Genomic DNA, 19,548 nt, shown 5'->3' with positions numbered 1-19,548 from the left:
AGTGACAAGGCAGAGTTTAAGTGGATCCTCTTTCTTCAAGAAGCAGCTTCCATAAGTTCAGAGGGAGTATGCCTATCTTACAAAGATCACATGTGTCTGTACACACGTGTTCTGCTTAGTGTACCTAGAACTAAGTAGTTATAAATAGAAAAAAATTGGCTTCCAATCAGTTATAAGATTAACCCGAGTGTTTTCCATCCTTTTGTCAGAGTGTTGTGCTTTGTTAGTGTTGTCTCAATTCAAGGCTTAGATGGCTACATAATCAAGATTATCAGAATTAACTAGGTTGTTGATCTTCATTTTTGTCTTTTATATTGCCTTTGGAAAGTTAACTTTGTCAATACTAAGCTAAAGCATAAATAGCTTAGATAGAGATAACTTACTGCTCCAGATCTCTTCGGTAGTATTTTAGCCATTAACTCTTTAATATTGTTTTTGTTATGAATTTAATGATTCTATAACTAGTATTAGTGCAGTAGTGACTCTTCAGCTGGAGGTGGTGTGAAGATGCAGAAACTACAAAGCTAGTGTTTATATTGAATCTAGGTTTTAAAAATCAACCTTTTTCTATTTTAAAGCTGGGAAAACACTTCAGATATTTAACATTGAAATGAAAAGTAAAATGAAGGCTCACACCATGACTGATGATGTCACCTTTTGGAAATGGATCTCTTTGAACACTGTTGCCCTTGTTACGGACAATGCAGTCTATCATTGGAGTATGGAAGGAGAGTCACAACCAGTGAAGATGTTTGATCGCCATTCTAGTCTTGCTGGTTGCCAGATTATCAACTATCGTACAGATGCAAAGCAGAAGTGGTTACTTCTTACTGGCATATCTGCACAGGTACTACAGTTTTATGTAGGTTAATGAGAAATAGAGATTCATACTCAGAAGTAAATTTCAAAATAAACCATCACATATAAAGTCCTATCTAGAACTGTGGTTAACTTGGTTAAATGGGAAGAATTTGCTTACAATACTAGACCTCTTGGTTTATTTAAATTCCTTTTTCTTCCCTTACTTTGGGAAGCAACCAAATATGACCTATTGCAAAGGATTCAAAGCCTGATAATTATCTAAGACAGAGGCATCAAATTCACACGGACCACAATATTTAATAAAATAAGTGGGAATATGGTAACAGTCTATATAATAATAGGTTTCGTCAATATGCTGCCCACAGGGATCCATTTCTATTTGAGTCTGACACTGATCTGGAGCCTGTAATATAGTTGAGCATATGAGAGAGAGAGAGAGAGAGAGAGAGAGAGAGAGAGAGAGAGAGAGAGAGAGAGAGAGAGAGACTGAGAGAGAGAGAGAGAGAGACTGAGAGAGAGAGAGAGACAGAGAGAGAGAGAGAGACTGAGAGAGAGAGAGAGAGACAGAGAGAGAGTGTGTGTGTGTGTGTGTGTGTGTGTGTGTACACACATACACTTATATACATATAAGCATACTCTTTCATTCGCCTGGGTTTTTTTAACCCTAAATTATGAATTCTCTTATAAATTAGAGGTAAGGTAATAAAGAGCACTGCGTGGACTATGGAAACTTGGATATTAGTCATGATTCTGTATGATCTTGGGTAAGACATTTAATTTCTGAGCCTTGATTGTCTCTCATTTGTACAGTGAGTTGGATTAATTCTCTAGTATCCCTTCTAGGTCTGACATTCCAGAATTCTATTCTTTATCTTTCTTTAGCAATCATATTTGAAATACTGTACATCCTTAGGTTGCCATCTACAGAGAAAATATTGTGCTCTTAATTCCTAAATTGTTAGCATGAGGCACTATAGCTAGCTTTAAAATGGATCAATAACATAAAATAAATTGATCTCAGGAAATTATAAAGTATTGTTATTGGTTGAATATCTTGTTAATAAAGTCAAAAGTTAAGGTTTTGTTATTTAGAAGTGATCAACTTGGTTACCTGATTTCTTTGCAGCAAAATCGTGTGGTGGGAGCCATGCAACTTTATTCTGTAGACAGAAAAGTGTCTCAGCCCATTGAAGGACATGCTGCTAGCTTTGCACAATTTAAGATGGAAGGAAATGCTGAAGAGTCAACACTGTTTTGCTTTGCAGTAAGGGGGCAAGCTGGAGGCAAGGTAAAGTTTGGCTTCTTAAACTGGAACTGGAAATATATAAAAGCTAAGCAAACTAACTAAAAAATATAAAAGGAACCTTCTTAAATACTTATCTACATCTCACTCCCAAAATTCACTCTTCCTTTTATAATCCCAGTGTCCCTACAATTTAAGGCACATTGTTGATCCGGCTATTATTATTAATTTATTCCTTCTGATATCTTTAAAATATGTAATCATTCTCTAAAACCTTTGAATCATTTTTTAAAAAATTAAATAACCTGAATCCCTTTTAGATGAAGACAGTTAGCTACGTAACAAATTTAGTAGTCACCAGCTTGAAGTAAATTGCTAGAAATTTCCATTTCTTTAGGGGATCCCAGTGAGATTCCAAAGAGAATTTTCCATTTAGATTTGAAGTGATAGAATGAAAAATAGGCTCATTAGTTTTTCTAATAAAAAGTCCTTTTTTGACATCTTAGAATACCTTTTTATGTAAGACTACAAGATCCAAGTACTTGGGGTGCCTTTTCTGTAATCCCCAAGTAATAACTAATACTTTACATAAAAATGACATTCATATAGATACTCCCAATAATACACTTATACTCTCTACTGGGGCCTCACTGTTGTGTTTATTAGCTTTCTGTTTGCCTTTTGTAATGAGATCTTGCAGTGGTTTACCATAATAACTTTGAGTCTTTCTAGTTACAATGAAGGCAGTGGATTAATGTATAAGATATTCTTTTTTACTGCATAGGTCAGATCTTGCTTTCTTGAGAGAACTAAATAGAAGATCTGTTCTTGGACCTATTCACTCTATTTTATGTTCTATAGGAACCTTTTTTAAACCAAAACATTTGATTATTACCAACTTTTAGAAAGGAACATTGACTCCTTCCAAGGCAGGAGAAGCATTGAGCAACTTTTCAGCTGAATTCTGAGTTTTATTTTTAAATTATACTTTTGTTTTTGTGAATTCCTGGCCTTCTACCACTTTTTTTATATAAATCCCAAAACCTAGCCCAACAATTTGATGTCATATAGGCTAGTGTTCCCCTCTGTTAATGTAAGGTAGTCAAGATCTGATGAGTTATGCTATTTCCTTGATCTTCAGTTGATATTTTTGCTTGTTCAAAAAAAAAAATACAGGCCTTAAGAATATTCTTATAAAAAATATGATTATATCTTGTCAAACAGTTACATATCATTGAAGTTGGCACACCACCTACAGGGAATCAGCCTTTTCCAAAGAAAGCAGTAGATGTCTTCTTTCCTCCAGAAGCACAAAATGATTTTCCTGTGGCAATGCAGGTATGTTAAGAGAATTTTTTAAATATAAATTTTATTGTTTTGTTTTTTTTTTACATTTCCAAAATTCCTCCCAGTAACCTTCCCACTAATCCTTCCTAGAGAGCCATCTTATTCACAAAAATGAAAAAAATAGCAAAACTGGTAATGGGGGGGAGGGGGAGTCAACAAAATCAATTAGTAAATGTTAAGTGAATTAAATATGTGTCAATTAATTAGTCTTTTAAAATTGCCCTTCCCAATGTTAATTTAGCCTTTTTTAATTTTATGTGGTATTTAGAAGAATAGTCAATTTTGATCATCCTGAAATGCCTTACTTCTGTAATGCTGCTCTATTTGTTATACTTCTCTTTTATATGGAATACTTATGTGTTAGTTTTTAAGTTTTTATACCAAAAACATATGGTCTTAGACTGGGCAAGCATGGAAAAAAGAAGTTGTTTGGTTTAAACATTTAAACCTTGAAAGTATTCTTAAAAGAAAGGTAATGACAGATTAAAGCAATTTCTATGATCAGATTTCAATTTATTTTTAAGTGTTAATTTTCTTATTCTAGATCAGTGAAAAACACGATGTGGTGTTCTTGATTACCAAATATGGATATATCCATTTATATGACCTGGAGACTGGCACCTGCATCTACATGAATAGAATCAGTGGAGAAACCATCTTTGTTACTGCACCTCATGAAGCAACAGCTGGAATTATTGGTGTAAACAGAAAGGGACAAGTAAGGAATCTCTATACTTCATTTAGGGAACAAAGACAAATTCAAGAGATGGTCTTTTTTCCTTTAACTTTTGAAAAGTTCTTTTCTACCTATGGAAAACAAATGGTACTTTGTGATACTATATGCTTACCATAGAAAGTATATTTCTATAGACTCTTAAGTTGTAGGGAAAATCTTTTCCTGCTATTAATTCACATTTTTAAATAGTAATACTAAATATTTAAAGAAAACTGAAGTTTTAGTAATCATCATGCACTGACTTAGATACTATCCTTCAGTTAGGAAAAGGTATTGACTGACTTGTATATCACAAGTGATTTAAAATTTTAGACTTTCCAACACGGCACTATTTATATTTTCAAAGTATTATAAAGTAGTTGGAAGTACTTCACTAAGAATAACTTGAATTTATATAATACTTCATATTTTAAAAAACATCTACCTAAGGTAAGTGGTAGGGAGGTAATATAAGCATTCCCATTTTACTCATGAAGAAACTGAAACACAGAAACTAAATGATTTTTCATAGCTAATAATGCTAACTGGTTTTTCTCAAACCAGAATGTTAGAAATTGTAAAGCTTATTAACCTTTTTCTCTGGTTTTACTGTTGTAGATGTTTTGAAGGTAAGCCCAGTAGGTTAAATTCCCCAAATATCAGATTAGTCTTAGTTATTACCTCATTAGACATATTTAACATATCTAACTCAGACTGAACTTTGATTAAAATTTAACATTTTTTTAATCCATCAATTGGCCTTAGTAAAGTCCTCATTATTTAAGAGAATCTTGGATCCTTCAGGATTCTTTTCTTAATATGTTTTTCCTGAAGCTGATTTCTAGGGAAATAAAAGATTCTAAGGATTGATTTGAAAATTAATCTTAGTTGACTATTCTACTTTTTCAGTTGTGTCTCCTTTATAACTTCCCCATGCCAAAAGTAAATGCCTGTCTAAATATATTTTGTTTTGGTATAAAAGGTGCTTCAAAACAAACCTTCCTATTAGGTAGGTAATAGTTAATAGTCCATATAGTTAACAGGCTATACAGAACTCTGAATTAAGTTGGACTAGTTTTGCTACCTCTCAATATTGAATTCCCCTTTTTTTAATGTAGCCATTGTGTGTGTGATTGCCTTGGTTCTATCAATTAATCACAATATTAAGTGGGTATTATGTACCGGGTGCTAGGGATACAAGTGTAAGGAATGAAACAACTGCTTTTAAAGAACTCAAATTTAAAAGTTCTTTGTTCTTTGCATCATTTCATACAAGTCTTCTATGTTTTGGAGAAAGCCATCTTGACGTGTAGGGACATTAGTAGTAATGTATACTAAGTTTTGTTAAAATAGCCTATACATTTGGTAAGATTTACATTTGTTTTTTCTATAAAAATTATAAATGAAGATGGGAAGACTGGAACTTAGTCTCTTATTTCGAAAAGATAAGAGTAGTGATAATGGAGGGAGTGGAGGAAGAGGACAAATATTAACTGATTTCTTTTAAAAGTAGATTTTGATGTGGGCAAACATGTATACCCTGGAATACAGAATATATTTTGCAGTATATCTTGCCTGTAGAAACAGGAGCTAATATAAAGATGAAATCAGTCAAATATTAATTTTGTTAACATTTCCTAGTTGGAAAGAAAAAAATTGTGGAAGTCTAGTGGGTAATTATTACATACTGATTCTCTTAAGCAGTGTTTTATTATCTTAGATATTGCTAGTTGTAGGGAATAGGGAAGTGGGGACTTAATATCTAGTGCAAAGCCATCACCTTAGAGTATATTCTGATAGTTAAGATTTGTAACCACATCAGAGTTGGTGGAAGTCTTCTGGCATCTAAGTTTCTTTTGAAAGTTGCAGAGAGAGAACACAACATGAATATAAAGAAGGCAAATATGAGGGCAGTTAAGTGGTTCATTGAATAGAGAGCCATCTCTGGAGATGGGAATTCTGGGTTCAGATTTGGCCATGGACATTTTATACCTGTGTTATCCTAGGCAAGTAGTCACTTAATTTTCATTTTCTAGCCCTTTTATTGCCTTGGAACTGATAATTAGTATCAATTCTAAATAAAAGGTAAGCTTATAAGAAGAGAAGAAAAGAAAGCAAGTATTTACAAAATAACTTACCTTGGTGAGGGGCCCTCTAAGCACTTGGAGTAGGGAGAGGGACAAGAATAGATTTATGATAGGAAATAGCACTTAGGCTAGCCTTTGAGGTAAGCTAGGGATTCTATGAACTTATTCTCTTTCATCTGACTTAAACCAAATTGTTACTTAACCTAGGCCAGATTAGAGGTAAAAGATGAATTTCAAGTATCTGGAACTTAGTCTAGATAAGAGAAGGCATGGATTAGTAAATTGTAACGAAATAAAGAACTTGTTTTCACTAATTTGTCAGAGGAACCACATTAGACCACTAGATGAAGAACCATAATGTAGATATCTGTCAAAGGCTCTATTTCCATTCTAATTTTCACATTTCTTAATATTTTTCCTCTTCCAAGTGAGATAATTAAATCCTAATTTCATTAATGAACAGAGAGAATACTAGTACAGTTTAAACATATTTAGAATAGATTTTTTTTTTACTAAGTACTCATATTGACTATCTCCCAACATTTAAATTATAGGTGCTGTCAGTGTGTGTGGAAGAAGAGAATATAATTCCTTACATCACCAACGTCCTACAGAATCCTGATCTGGCTTTGAGAATGGCTGTGCGTAACAACTTAGCTGGAGCTGAAGAGCTTTTTGCCCGGAAATTTAATGCTCTCTTTGCCCAAGGAAATTACTCAGAGGCAGCAAAAGTGGCTGCTAATGCACCAAAGGTAATTTTTGGAAACAAAACACATCAAAACTCTTAAAACATTTATATGCTTGGTAAATGCCTTCCATTTTTTGCTATGTTAGGAAAGAATCAAAATCTTTGCCAAATAATGCTTCTTTTTTACTTATGAGTTTAATTAGGATGATTTCTTAGTCACTTTTAATCTCTTCTTTTTGGTATCATTCCTCTGACCATCATTTGTTAATAGTATTGCTCAAAATCCTTAAAGCCTTTCATTATGTTCCTTTACATTATTGAGGTCATGGTATAAATTTTTCTGTTTCTGTTTATATGACTATCCATTCATAAATATCTTAAGTTTCTTTGAATTCTACATATTCTGGAATTCAAAATATTAGAAAACAAATACCAAAAAAAAATTTTTTACATGTAATTGGGGAAAAAAATAAAACATTACTGAAGGGAAAAAAAGGATTCTTCATATTCAGCATTTCTTACAGTATAAGAATACTGTATTGTATTTTTGTATTATTTTTTTTCTTCCCAATCATTTCTTGGCTTTCATTTTTTTACTACTATTTTACAAAGGATGAAAGTCATGTTAATGAAGAGACAATTGAAGAGTTAATAAGAGTGAATCTAAAATTTTAGTGTTGGTATTTATACTGTTATGCTTTATCCAATTTCATGTGCCTTAAAAGTGTACCTATGTACAGATTGTGCATTTATAAAATAGATTAGCCAGCTTATTAGTGCTTTTAGGAATATATTCAGTAATTGCACATTAAATCAGAACATTAATCAACTTAGTGTATAGTCTTTAGTATGTCTATTAGTTTTTATTAATATAATTTATTTTTAAATATCTTAGTCTCTCCTTCCCTTCCACATATCATAGAAAGCATCATTTATCATCCAGTTTGCTGGATATACATATCCATATGTATATATGGATTAATGTCTTTCTTGTTTCCATTTTTTAGAGGTAAAAATTCATAATTCAAATATTAAATCTGTTGCTGTATATGACATTGTTATGGTGCTACTCATTTTGCTGTTCATCATTCCATGTAGTTCTTTCAAAGTTTTTTTTAAAAATTAGGGGGGATGGGGCAGCTAGGTGGTTGAGTGGATTGAGAGCCAGACCTCAGACACTTCCTAGCTGTGTGACCCTGGGCAAGTCACTTAACCCCCATTGCCTAGCCCATACCACTCTTCTGCCTTGGAACCAATACACAGTATTGATTCCGAGACGGAAGGTAAGGGTTTTAAAAAATTAGCCTGCTCATTATTTCTTGAGGTATATACTATTCAATCACAATTATGTACCACATTTTATTTAGCCATTCCCCAATTGATAGGAATCCTTTCAATTTCTAATTCTTTGCCTACCACAGAGAGAGCTGCTATAAATATTTTGGAAAATATAGGTTCTTTTCCCTTTTGTCCTCCATCTTGTTGGGAAATAGACCATAAATACAGTTTTATAACTCTGGGTATAACTCCAAATTGCTCTCCAAAATAGTTGGATCAATTCACAGTTCCATCCACCCCGTTTTTCCGTATTTCCTTTTGTCATTTTAGTCTATCTAATGGATATGATGTCTCAGGATTTTTTGTTTTGCATTTCTCTAGTCAGTAGTGAATTGTGGCATTTTTTCATATACCTATATATGACTGATTTCTTCATCTGAAAATGGCCTGTTTACATCTTTTCCCCATTTGAATGACTCTTATTCTCATAAATTTGATAAAGTTCTCTTAGTATTCGAAACTTTTATCCAAGAGGCTGTCCCTACCCCCCCTTCCCCATTTTCTGCTTTCCTTCTATTATTGGCAACATTGTTTAATATGTAGAAAAACCTGTTTAGTTTAATGCACTCAAAATTATCCATTTTACATCTCACAGTGCTCTCCATTTCTCATTTGCTCTTGAATTCCTCTTTTCCCTATAAATCTTATAGGTAACATGTTCCCTATTTTTCTATCTTACTGATGATATCTCCTTTTATGTCAAGATCATGTATTGATTTTGATCTTATCTTGGTTAATGATAATTTTGACCAAACAGTAATTTCTTATACCCCAAACCTGGATCTATGCTTTTGTCAAATACTAGGTTACTTTAATCTTTTACTATAGTATGTTATAGATCTGTCTTCTTCCATTAATCTACCTTTTTATTTCTTAGTACCAGATAGTTTTGATATTTACTGCTTTATAATGCAATTTAAAATTTGGTACTGCTAGATTCCCTTCCTTTGCAATTAAAAAAAATTCTTTTGACATTCTTTATCTGTACCATATTCTTAAACTTTGATTAAGCAAGGAAATTTAAATGGAAAAAAATAATTTTTTCTCAAATCATCTTTCTTGAAGGGAATTTTACGTACTCCAGACACCATCCGTCGGTTCCAGAGTGTTCCAGCACAACCGGGCCAGACGTCACCTCTACTTCAGTACTTTGGAATCCTTTTAGACCAAGGCCAACTAAATAAATATGAATCCTTAGAACTGTGTAGGCCTGTGCTTCAACAGGGACGTAAACAGCTGTTAGAGAAATGGTTAAAAGAAGATAAGGTAAGATTTAATATGCACTGATTTAATGAAATTAAATGCCATGCTAACATTTTTGTGGGGGAATTTAGCTTGTTTTAGATTGCACTCAAAATACATACCTAACACTATATCTCTAGAAAACACAGATGCTCATAGTGAATGGAATGGTTATGGTTATTATCAAGGTAGTTAATATATGGGATAATTCATGGAATCTGAGGTGTCTTAAAACCATTCCACTGGAGAGTAATGTTCTTTATTTCGAGGGAAAATTGTGTGCAGTATAATACTTGGGATGATAGAAATCCTAGGGCAATTTAAGATCGGGTCTGTGGATGTAACTTTTTAGAGAACCAAGAACTTTATTAACATGCACAGAAATTTCATCCTTATATGTGTATCATAGCTTTTTCTCCATTAAAAAATTTGATATTTGACCATAAAAATGGTCATCTCTTTATCAGTTAAGTTTCCTAATAATGGAAAGGCTAATGGGTCATGATATAGTTTTGTAGTTGAAATACAACAATGGTTTTTCATGCTGTAGGTTATGGTTAAAATCCATGCTAAAATAATAAAAAATGATAGTTATTTTTATGATATAGTGGTTTATGATAGTATTGAAAATAAAACTGTTAATAGGGCTATGAAAACACAAGTACTAGTATCCCATGATTCTTTACATTAGTCTTCCAATGCCGTTACTGTCTGCAGATATGTCATACTTGTAATCATGAGGAATAATATTGAAGTACCACACCAGGATCTTACTCTTGAGCATAATACAGGCCAATAGTAGTTCTCTGTCTTCAGTAGATGTTTACTCAGCTCTGTGGAGAGAATTGAAGTTTAGCTGAGCTAGTCGAATGGTCCAGAAAGATGTGTAAACTCTGTGGAAACCTCATCTCTGCCTAACAATCTAGGCAAATATTTTTAGCTAATCTTTTATTAAGATTAAAGTAGGAATTTACTGCCTTTTCACAGTAAAACATAAGGTAACATACAAACTAATTAAAATTTGATCAATTTTCTTGTATAGTGAATGGTCTTGTTTTTAGGCAGGTTCCCAAGAACATGGTCATGAATGTTGCTAAAAAGATAATTTATCTTTTTAACAGTTATAGCAGAAAACCTTGTTTTAAACAAATAAAATTATATAGATGGTAGCTAATATTTGTTTTTTAGGTCAAAAATTATTCATTCACAACTAAAACATGAGGGTTTTGTTTTTTATTTTTTCAGGATCAAATATTTGATTCAGTCATGGGACAAATCTATTAAAACAGTCCTTGTATAGAGGAAATAAGCCCACATGTATTATATTTGTTCGTTGCAAATGGGTTCCTTTTTTTATTTTTATCCTTTATGTGAAGATCTAGGTCCTTTAAAAATCACAATTTCTTCTACAGACCAATCACATAATGAATATACAAGTCTTGTTATTTCATTTTCAGAATAGCCATTCTTTTTAAGATTTGAAAATGAAGTAAAAAACGTGTTTTGTAAGTGTATTATCTATAATTTTTATTTCAGAAAAAGTCTTTCTGGATCAGAGTATATAGATTTGAAGATCTTGCACCAATTTCAAAGGCTCAATTTTTTAAAATTCGACTATAAGGGGGAAGCTCAGTGGATTGAGAGCCAGGCCTAGAGACGGGAGGTCCTAGGTTCAAATGTGGCCTCAGACACTTCCCAGCTGTGTGACCCTGGGCAAGTCACTTGACACCCCCATTGCCTAGCCGTTACCACTCTTCTGCCTTGGAGCCAATACACAGTATTGACTCCAGTTAGTGTTACTTTAGAGCCACTGATGTTTCTACTACTGAAGGAGACTTTTTATTCTTAGCAGTTCTGTAGGCTCTCTTATTCATATAATGAAAACAATTATTTTGTTGTTACAGACTTGATTTCTGAAAGACAGTTTTTGTTTTTATAAAAACTTAATTTTTCTTTCAAAAAAATAATGTTTTGTTAATGTATTAGTAATATCAGTATCTACTTTGAAGAGGTTGTTTCAATCTGAGTTTCAGGAATCCCAGTGAATACAAAATTGTCACTTTTTAGATTGAATTTTTTAAAAGTATAAAGTTGTTTTATTTTTTCCTATAAAATGTCCATAAGTGGATCGGTTGTGTGATGCTTTTCTTTTAAAATTTTAATTAATTTAAAATATTTTTCCATGGTTAGATGATTCATGTTCTTTCCTTCCCCTCCTCTCTTCCCTCTTCCAGAACTGACGAGCAATTCCAGTGTGTTTTACATGTATCATTGTTCAAAGCCTGTTTCCATATTATTAATATTTGTAATAGAGTTATCATTTAAAGTCAACATCCCCAATCATATCCCCATCGAACCATGTGATCAATCATATGTTTTCCTTCTGAATTTCTACTCCTACAGTTCTTTCTCTGGATGTGTATAGCATTTTCTCATAAATCCCTCAGAATTGTCCTGGATTGTTGTTTTGCTGCTAGTATTAGTTAGATTGAACTTTGTAAACTAGTTTTGTAACTTACTCTTAGTCTTTTATGTGTTAATTTTGGCTGTCCCTATGAGTTTTCTGTTCAAACAACTTATGTATTTATCACACAGGGTAATTATTTAATTTAAACATACTGAAGTAATTGATGATTGTTTTATATTAAATTTAAAACGACTAAATTTTTTTAGTTCAAATATTTTTTGGAAAACTTTTATCATACTTAAATGATGTTGAGAAATATTAATGACTTTGGAATTCTGAATTCATATGCTTTATATTCCAGTACAATCTGACAGCCTTTGTATATTAGCCTATGTTGACTTATAGTGGCAGAGTGTACCTGTGCTACTTGAGATTTGTCCTCTATTGCATATATCATCTTAAATGATTGTTATTCACTGTTAGTTTGATTGAATTAATTGTGGTTCACTTTTTACTTGATTTAAATTTTTTTTTTTACTGAAATAATTAGATATATTTATGTAGGTGGTGTACTTTAAAACATCTATTAATTTTGTCCATTGCTTTATGCCTTTCTTAAGAGGAAGTCTTTTGTCCCACAATTTGGAAAACAGTTCTGAGAATCTGATTAATCAGGCTTTTTCTCCTTTTTTCCTTCCCCCCAAAACAGTTGGAGTGTTCAGAAGAATTGGGTGATCTAGTAAAGTCTGTAGACCCAACCTTGGCACTTAGTGTGTACCTGAGGGCAAATGTTCCAAATAAAGTTATCCAGTGCTTTGCAGAAACAGGCCAAGTACAGAAGATTGTACTGTATGCCAAGAAAGTAAGTTCAGTGAATCAATTCATTCTGTTTCTTATGAGTTCATATAATTTTGGCTCTCACTGAAAATCAAGTGACTTGTTGAACTAGCTTTAACAAAGTGAGGAGATACCAGTTCTAAAATTTTCAAAACATATCTAACAATGTACCTTATGATACTTTAAAGCTTACAACGCAATTTCCATACTGAAACAGAATATAGTATTATTACCATTTTACAAAAGAGACTGAGAAATTTCAGTCCTGAATACCTGAGAATACCTGAGAATTGCCTGAGCATGGGCCTGTTATGGACAAATCCAATATTCTTTCTACTTGATCAGAGGAAGTACAGTGGATATTATTCAATTGGGCTCATAGCCTTGTGCTTCAAAATTTGATTGGAGATGTTATTTTAAAGTTGTTGGAGGGGGGGCAGCTGGGTAGCTCAATGGATTGAGAGCCAGACCTAGAGATGGGAAGTCCTAGGTTCAAATGTGGCCTCAGACACTTCCCAGCCGTGTGACCCTGGGCAAGTCACTTAACTCTCATTGCCTAGCCCTTACCACTCTTCTGCTTTGGAACCAATACCCAGTATTGATTCCAAAATGGAAGGTAAGGGTTTAATTTAAAAAAAAAAAAAGAAAAGAAAAGTTGTTGAGAGGGGCATCTTGGGATAATTCAGTGTCATCATAGCTCTACCTCTAATGAGTTCTTATATAGGAAAACAGTAATGTTTATGCCTTGAAAATGAGACTTTGGTTTTTTTACATGTAATTTTGAATATTTTTGTAGGTTGGTTATACTCCAGACTGGATCTTTCTGTTGAGAAATGTAATGAGGATCAGCCCAGATCAAGGTCAACAGTTTGCTCAAATGTTGGTTCAAGATGAAGAACCACTTGCTGATATAACACAGGTAAATGTGATCAGATGCCTATTTGCTTCTAGACTTCGATTTAAGTACATGAAAAAGTAGCTGATTTATAACTAAAGTTTGGAAGGACAGAACATTTAAAGAAATTATGGCATTTCATTAATACAAGTGGATCTTGAATCTGTGAAACCAGATGTTTGTTCTCATGTTTACATCTAATGATATCTTCACATTCTTTTTCTTTCATAGATTGTTGATGTATTTATGGAATACAACTTAATCCAGCAGTGCACTGCATTTTTACTAGATGCCCTGAAGAATAATCGCCCATCTGAGGGTCCCTTGCAAACACGGTTGCTTGAGATGAACCTAATGCATGCTCCTCAAGTATGTTTTTTCTTGTGCTTTTAATGATGTTTTAAGAGTCTTCTTGTTAGAGAGATTGTGTATCAAGATGAAAACAGAATTTATAATTCTAGTGACAATTTTTTGAAATCCTATTAGCATATTGCTATATGTCTTCATCTTTCTAAAAGCATAATATTATATTGTTACTGATGAATCAGTTGGGAAGCATCTATTAAATGCCTCATATGCTAGGTAGTGTGCTAGGGAAACGAAGACAGGAATCTGACCTCAAGGAGCTAACATTCTGTCATGAGAAGCACGTACATGAATGTATATGTAAAGTAGTACAAAGTGTTTTTGGTTGGTGGCATCTGTAGGAGACTAGGGAGGAAGACACTTATAGGTAGAATGATTAGAAAAGTCTTCATGGTGATTGAATTGAATTTGAAAGAAACGTGATTCTGAGAAGCAATATGAGGACACAACTTCCAGATATGATGCAGGCGGCTACACAAAGGCATGGTGGAACAAAAAATGGCTTATATGTTTAGAATGTTATGGCCATTTTAGCTAATTCATAGACTGTGGGAAGGGGAACACTTGTATGATGAGACTGGAAGGGTGAATTCAATCCAATTGTGTGGGAATTCTGATGGAGAAGGAGTTGTCACTTAAAATCAATAAAGAGAGATTAGAGTTTGAGCAGAGGAGTGACAGACCTGCATTTGAGAAAAAACATTTTGACCACTAGGTAGAGGATAGATTAATGAGGGAAAAATACTTGAGGTAGTGAGTTTAATTAGAAGGCTCTTGGAATTTAAGTGAGAAGTGATGAGGGCGGTAGCTATCAGAATAGAGATGGGGACAATGCAAGAAACATTGAGATAGAAATAGTAAGATTGAGCTGAGAGGGAGGAATACAGAATGACACTAATGTTATAGTAGATTCCAGGGATGTTGGTACACTTGGAAGAATTAGGGACATTTAGAAGAAAGGAGAATTGGAGTAAGGAGATGAGATCTCTCTTTCTCTATATATAGGTGTCCATTGAAATGTAATTGGGACTGTTGGACAAGGGATGAAGGTTTGGGAATTGGGTTAAAAGAAATAAAACCTTTTAAGCTGATAGTGATCATTAAGTGAAAATGTAGAAAGAAAAGAGAGCTCAAGAGAGTCTTAGGCTCACCCACACTTAAAGACCAGGATGTGGATAATGATTCAGTAAAGATAATTGAGAAGGAATGAAAAGATAGGTAGCAGAATCAAGAGGGAGTAGTATCATGAAAACTCAGAGATAAGGGAATCCTTAGGTGAAAAAGGTTGTTAACTGAAAAATGCTATAGAAAAGTCATTAAGGATAAGGATGGGAGGAAAAGCCTTTAGATTTATTATTTAAGAGATAGTCGCTAACTTTGGAGGAAGCCAAATTGCAGAGTTGAGAATAAAAGATACAGAAGCAACAAGAGTAGATAGCTTTTTCTGCCAGTTTGGTTGAGAGAAGGAATAGAGCTATAGGATGTTGGTCTGAGGGAAAATAGAATCCTAGTGAATTTTAAAAAAAGATTTGGGCAGATTTGTAGGTAGCAAGGGAACTAGTACATAGGGAGAAGTTGGAGATTAGAGAAAGGAAAGAGATGGTTGAAGGGAAATCTGCTGGGGAATAGATGAGGGCTTGATCTTGGTGAGAAAGGCTAGCTCATCAGATTTGCAGAATGGAGAGAATGGGGAGGGGGAAGGGAGCTGTGTCAAAGGGACTCAGTAAACTTGGGAGAGAGCTCAGGCTGAATGACCTCCGTATTTTCAATTAAAAGATCAGGTCACCAATGGAAAAGTCTTGTAGGGAATCAAAATAAAGAATTTAAGTGATTCCTGTGTACTAGGTACTTTGGTAAGTGTGGTATAAATACAAGCAAAAAAGAAAGATGGTATCTGTACTTGCTTATATTCTAATGAGGGAAAACCATACATACAAGAGACTTGAAAGGAGACTGAGGGGAAGGAAAGGGTCTCATGATCTTAAGAGGAGAGAGGGTATGAGGAAATGGAAATGACCTCTGGGAACTCTGGGTAGAAAACTTACATGTACCAATGTGCTTTACTAACTTACAGCTTTAAGAGAGGTACCTTGAGCACTGGAAAGTTGGATGATTTGTTCACAGTCACAGAGCGAGGAGGAATCGGAGATGGGGCTTAAATGTTGGTCTTCCTATCTTTGAAGCTGGTTCTCTATCTGTTATATAGTACTGCTTCTCAGAAAAGGTTTAGTTACATACCTATTATAGTCTAGCCCTTTTGGCACATTTCTTACTTAGGTCTGTTACAAGGGAATCACTTTAAAGACTGATATATATTAATTTAAGGTCGCCAAGGAATCAGCTATGTAATTCCTAAATGAAAAACTCAAGTCAGCCGTCAGCCTTTTTTTTGGAGTTTAATTACAATAGGAGCAAGAAAGGAATTAGAGATATATATAGAGAGAGAAAGGGGAGAGAAGGGAATAGGGCTTAAATACCCCTTCTGTTTAGGCTGGGCCAAAAGGCCCAAGCCCTTAGATAGCTGGGGCAAAGAAAAGAGATCAGTCCCTTTCACTCACGTGTCCAAAATGGAGAAACAGTCTCAGAGGCCCCCACCTTCAGCTTCCTTCAGAGCAAGCTTCCTCAGAGCCCAGGAACCACACCGACCAAAAACTCAATCCTCCACCCTCTCCCAGTCTCCAGACCCTCCTATCTTTAAGGACACCATCCAAGTTGCCTCCCCTCAGTCCTCACATCTACCAATCACTCTTCATCAATTTCCCTGTCAATGGAGGCTCTCGCTTAACCCAGGACCGCCCAGAGGTTTCTGGCTTTTGCACATGTCTGTTGAAGGTCATATTTTCAAATGATTAAATCTATACTCCTTTGCTACAGCCCTTTCTAAATCCTGTTAACTTGAGTATGGTAGAGATTGGAATAATTAAATTTTGATCTAGGCTGCAGCCCTTACTCAATTCTATTAGGACTGAATAGGGTGGAGTATCTCCATTGTATCAATTCTAAAATCAATCAAGACTCAAAGAAATTCCTGTTCTATGCTTAAGCATAGGTCAAAGTCCTTTCCATTGTTCAGCAAAGGGTTTCTGTCCTAAAGTAATCTTAAGAAGGGAAGAGAAGGAACCTCCCATGCCAATGGAGTTCCCATTCCAATAGACTATCAGTAAGAAATTTTCCAAGTATGAAATATCCCAATGGTGAAATTTCCAACATTTATAAGTCTAAGGAAATTTTGAGGTTTACAGGTCTTGTAACAAAATGTCATATATTTCAGATTTCTTATAGGTTTTTGTTTTTAGTAAGTCACTAATGAATAGTCAACATATAACAAATACCTATTTATATTATATAGTAATTTATGGTTTACAAATAATTCCATAATGATCCTGGTTACAGAATCAGTAGTCTTAAAGAAAAAAAAATAACTGTTCTTTGTATATTCTCCTAGGTTGCAGATGCTATTTTAGGGAACCAGATGTTCACGCATTATGACCGGGCTCATATCGCTCAACTCTGTGAAAAAGCTGGCCTGTTACAGCGTGCACTGGAGCACTTCACTGATCTGTATGATATTAAGCGTGCAGTTGTTCACACCCATCTTCTGAATCCTGAGGTATATCTCACATACCTGCTATCAGTTTAATTTTACTCTAGGTCTTTGATCTCATTGGATTTTTTGTTCCCTCCAAGAATGCACTGTACAGGGGGCAGCTGGGTGGCTCAGTGGATTGAGAGCCAGACCTAGAGATGGGAGGTCCTAGGTTCAAATCTGACCTCAGACACTTCCCAGCTGTGTGACCCTGGGCAAGTCACTTAACCCCCATTGCCTAGCCCTTACCACTCTTCTGCCTTGGAACCAATACACAGTATTGATTCCAAGATGAAAGGTAAGGGTTTTTAAAGAAAAAAGAATGTGTACCGTACAGTGTGTTATTTTTATCTATGTCCTCCCCATGGACATGGTAGTTCTTAGCTGGTATTATGGAAAATATATTTATGGATTATCTATTAGCCTGACCTCAGCATGACCTTTTTTCATCTTTTTGTCTTCTAGTGGTTAGTCAATTACTTTGGCTCCTTATCTGTGGAAGATTCCCTGGAGTGTCTTAGGGCTATGCTTTCTGCCAATATTCGCCAAAACCTACAAATTTGTGTCCAGGTGGCTTCCAAATATCATGAACAACTCTCAACTCAGTCCCTGATTGAACTATTTGAATCTTTTAAGAGTTTTGAAGGTAAAGTTTAAGAATTTTGCACTATGAAAAAGATATACTTTTGTGTAAGGGATGAACAATTGTTTTAGCTGGAAAAATTACCTTCTCCCTTTCTGAAAATGTGTTTCTTTGAGAGACTTCCTTCAGGAATGGGTTTTGTTTTGCATTTCAAAAGGAAAACATTCAGAAAGATCTGTGAGGCTTAGATCTTAAGCCAGTTTCATCACCACTATTCATGTAGTTGGTATCCCAATAGACTTGAAGTGTTAATAGTCTTGAGTCCTATGTTTCTTGCCAAAAAAAAAAAAAAACAGGTTGAGTACTGTGTGCAAAGTAGGAACTGCAACTACAAATGACCATCTCTGCTCTTGAAGCACTTAAAACCTCCTGGAAGGATAGGAGATGTACACTGGCTATAATGCAAATTTAGGATGAAGTTAAGATCCAGATCAAGTAGACTTATGAGTTTCAAGAATTAATAGTACTTCTGTTTGGGAGATGGGATGGGGATCAGGGAAAGCTTTGCAGAAGAGATTGCATTTGGATTTGATCTCAAAACAAAGGAAAGATTTCAGTGTGACAAAAATCTGTTCAGGTATAGGGTTAGTACCAGTGTGAGGAGACAGGTTTGGAGAATGGCTAGTATTCTAGTTGGACTATATACAATATTTGGGAGGGAGTTGGTATGAAGTAAGAGGATTCAGGTTTTAGTGGACTTTGAAAGGCAAGATATAAGTAGGGAGTCATTGAGAGTTTTCTTGGCTAGAGTATATTTTACATTAGGAAAATAATTTTTCTTAGTTATACCAAGAATGGATTGGAGGTAAGGAGACTAATTAGGAGGAGACTTTTATAGTGGTCTAGATGAGAAATGATAGTATGATAACAAGATGCTAATCCTAAAGAGATTTTAGTGTTAGAACTGACAAAATTTAGCAACTGAATAGATTCTGAAAAAATATAGAAGAATATAAAAGAAAGCATCAAAAATGACTTAAGACTTGAAGCTTGGGTGACTTGGGAAAATAATGGTACTGTGAGCAAATAGGAGAGTAAGAAAGTCAGGTTTTGGAAGGAAAGATTATTTGTTTTGAATATGTACATTATTAGAAACATATCTTATAAATATTAATTATAGGAACTTAATGATTAGTGAGTTGCTATTATCATATTTAGTAGTTAAATTACCATTCTCAAAATGGCCTGCCATTTTTATAAATCATTTTAAAGAAATTTCATTGAAAAAATTTTATCTTCAGTTATTAAATTAATAGGTCTGTTTTTTAGATACCAAATGTAGAATTTCTAAAGTAGGTGGTAGGAGATTTCAGTATCTGCAAGAAATTGCCT

The 19,548-nt window shown here is 34.2% G+C and overlaps 1 protein-coding gene across 2 annotated transcripts in view; it reads left to right on the top strand.

Moving 5' to 3' along the window:
• CLTC (clathrin heavy chain) overlaps positions 1 to 19,548 on the top strand; it is a 73,788-nt gene that overhangs the window by 30,328 nt on the left and 23,912 nt on the right. For both annotated transcript variants that reach the window (XM_007481784.3, XM_016430314.2), the window contains exons 3-13: positions 579 to 847; positions 1,949 to 2,110; positions 3,290 to 3,403; positions 3,957 to 4,130; positions 6,769 to 6,966; positions 9,306 to 9,506; positions 12,599 to 12,751; positions 13,523 to 13,645; positions 13,853 to 13,990; positions 17,433 to 17,597; positions 18,039 to 18,219. In XM_007481784.3, coding sequence (XP_007481846.1) covers positions 579 to 847; positions 1,949 to 2,110; positions 3,290 to 3,403; positions 3,957 to 4,130; positions 6,769 to 6,966; positions 9,306 to 9,506; positions 12,599 to 12,751; positions 13,523 to 13,645; positions 13,853 to 13,990; positions 17,433 to 17,597; positions 18,039 to 18,219 — 1,878 coding nt within the window. The remainder of the gene's footprint in view (positions 1 to 578; positions 848 to 1,948; positions 2,111 to 3,289; positions 3,404 to 3,956; positions 4,131 to 6,768; positions 6,967 to 9,305; positions 9,507 to 12,598; positions 12,752 to 13,522; positions 13,646 to 13,852; positions 13,991 to 17,432; positions 17,598 to 18,038; positions 18,220 to 19,548) is intronic.

This window comes from Monodelphis domestica, chromosome 2 (genome assembly GCF_027887165.1).
Source record: "Monodelphis domestica isolate mMonDom1 chromosome 2, mMonDom1.pri, whole genome shotgun sequence".
Lineage (NCBI taxonomy): Eukaryota > Metazoa > Chordata > Mammalia > Didelphimorphia > Didelphidae > Monodelphis > Monodelphis domestica.
This window is presented reverse-complemented; position numbering and strand designations above follow the sequence as displayed.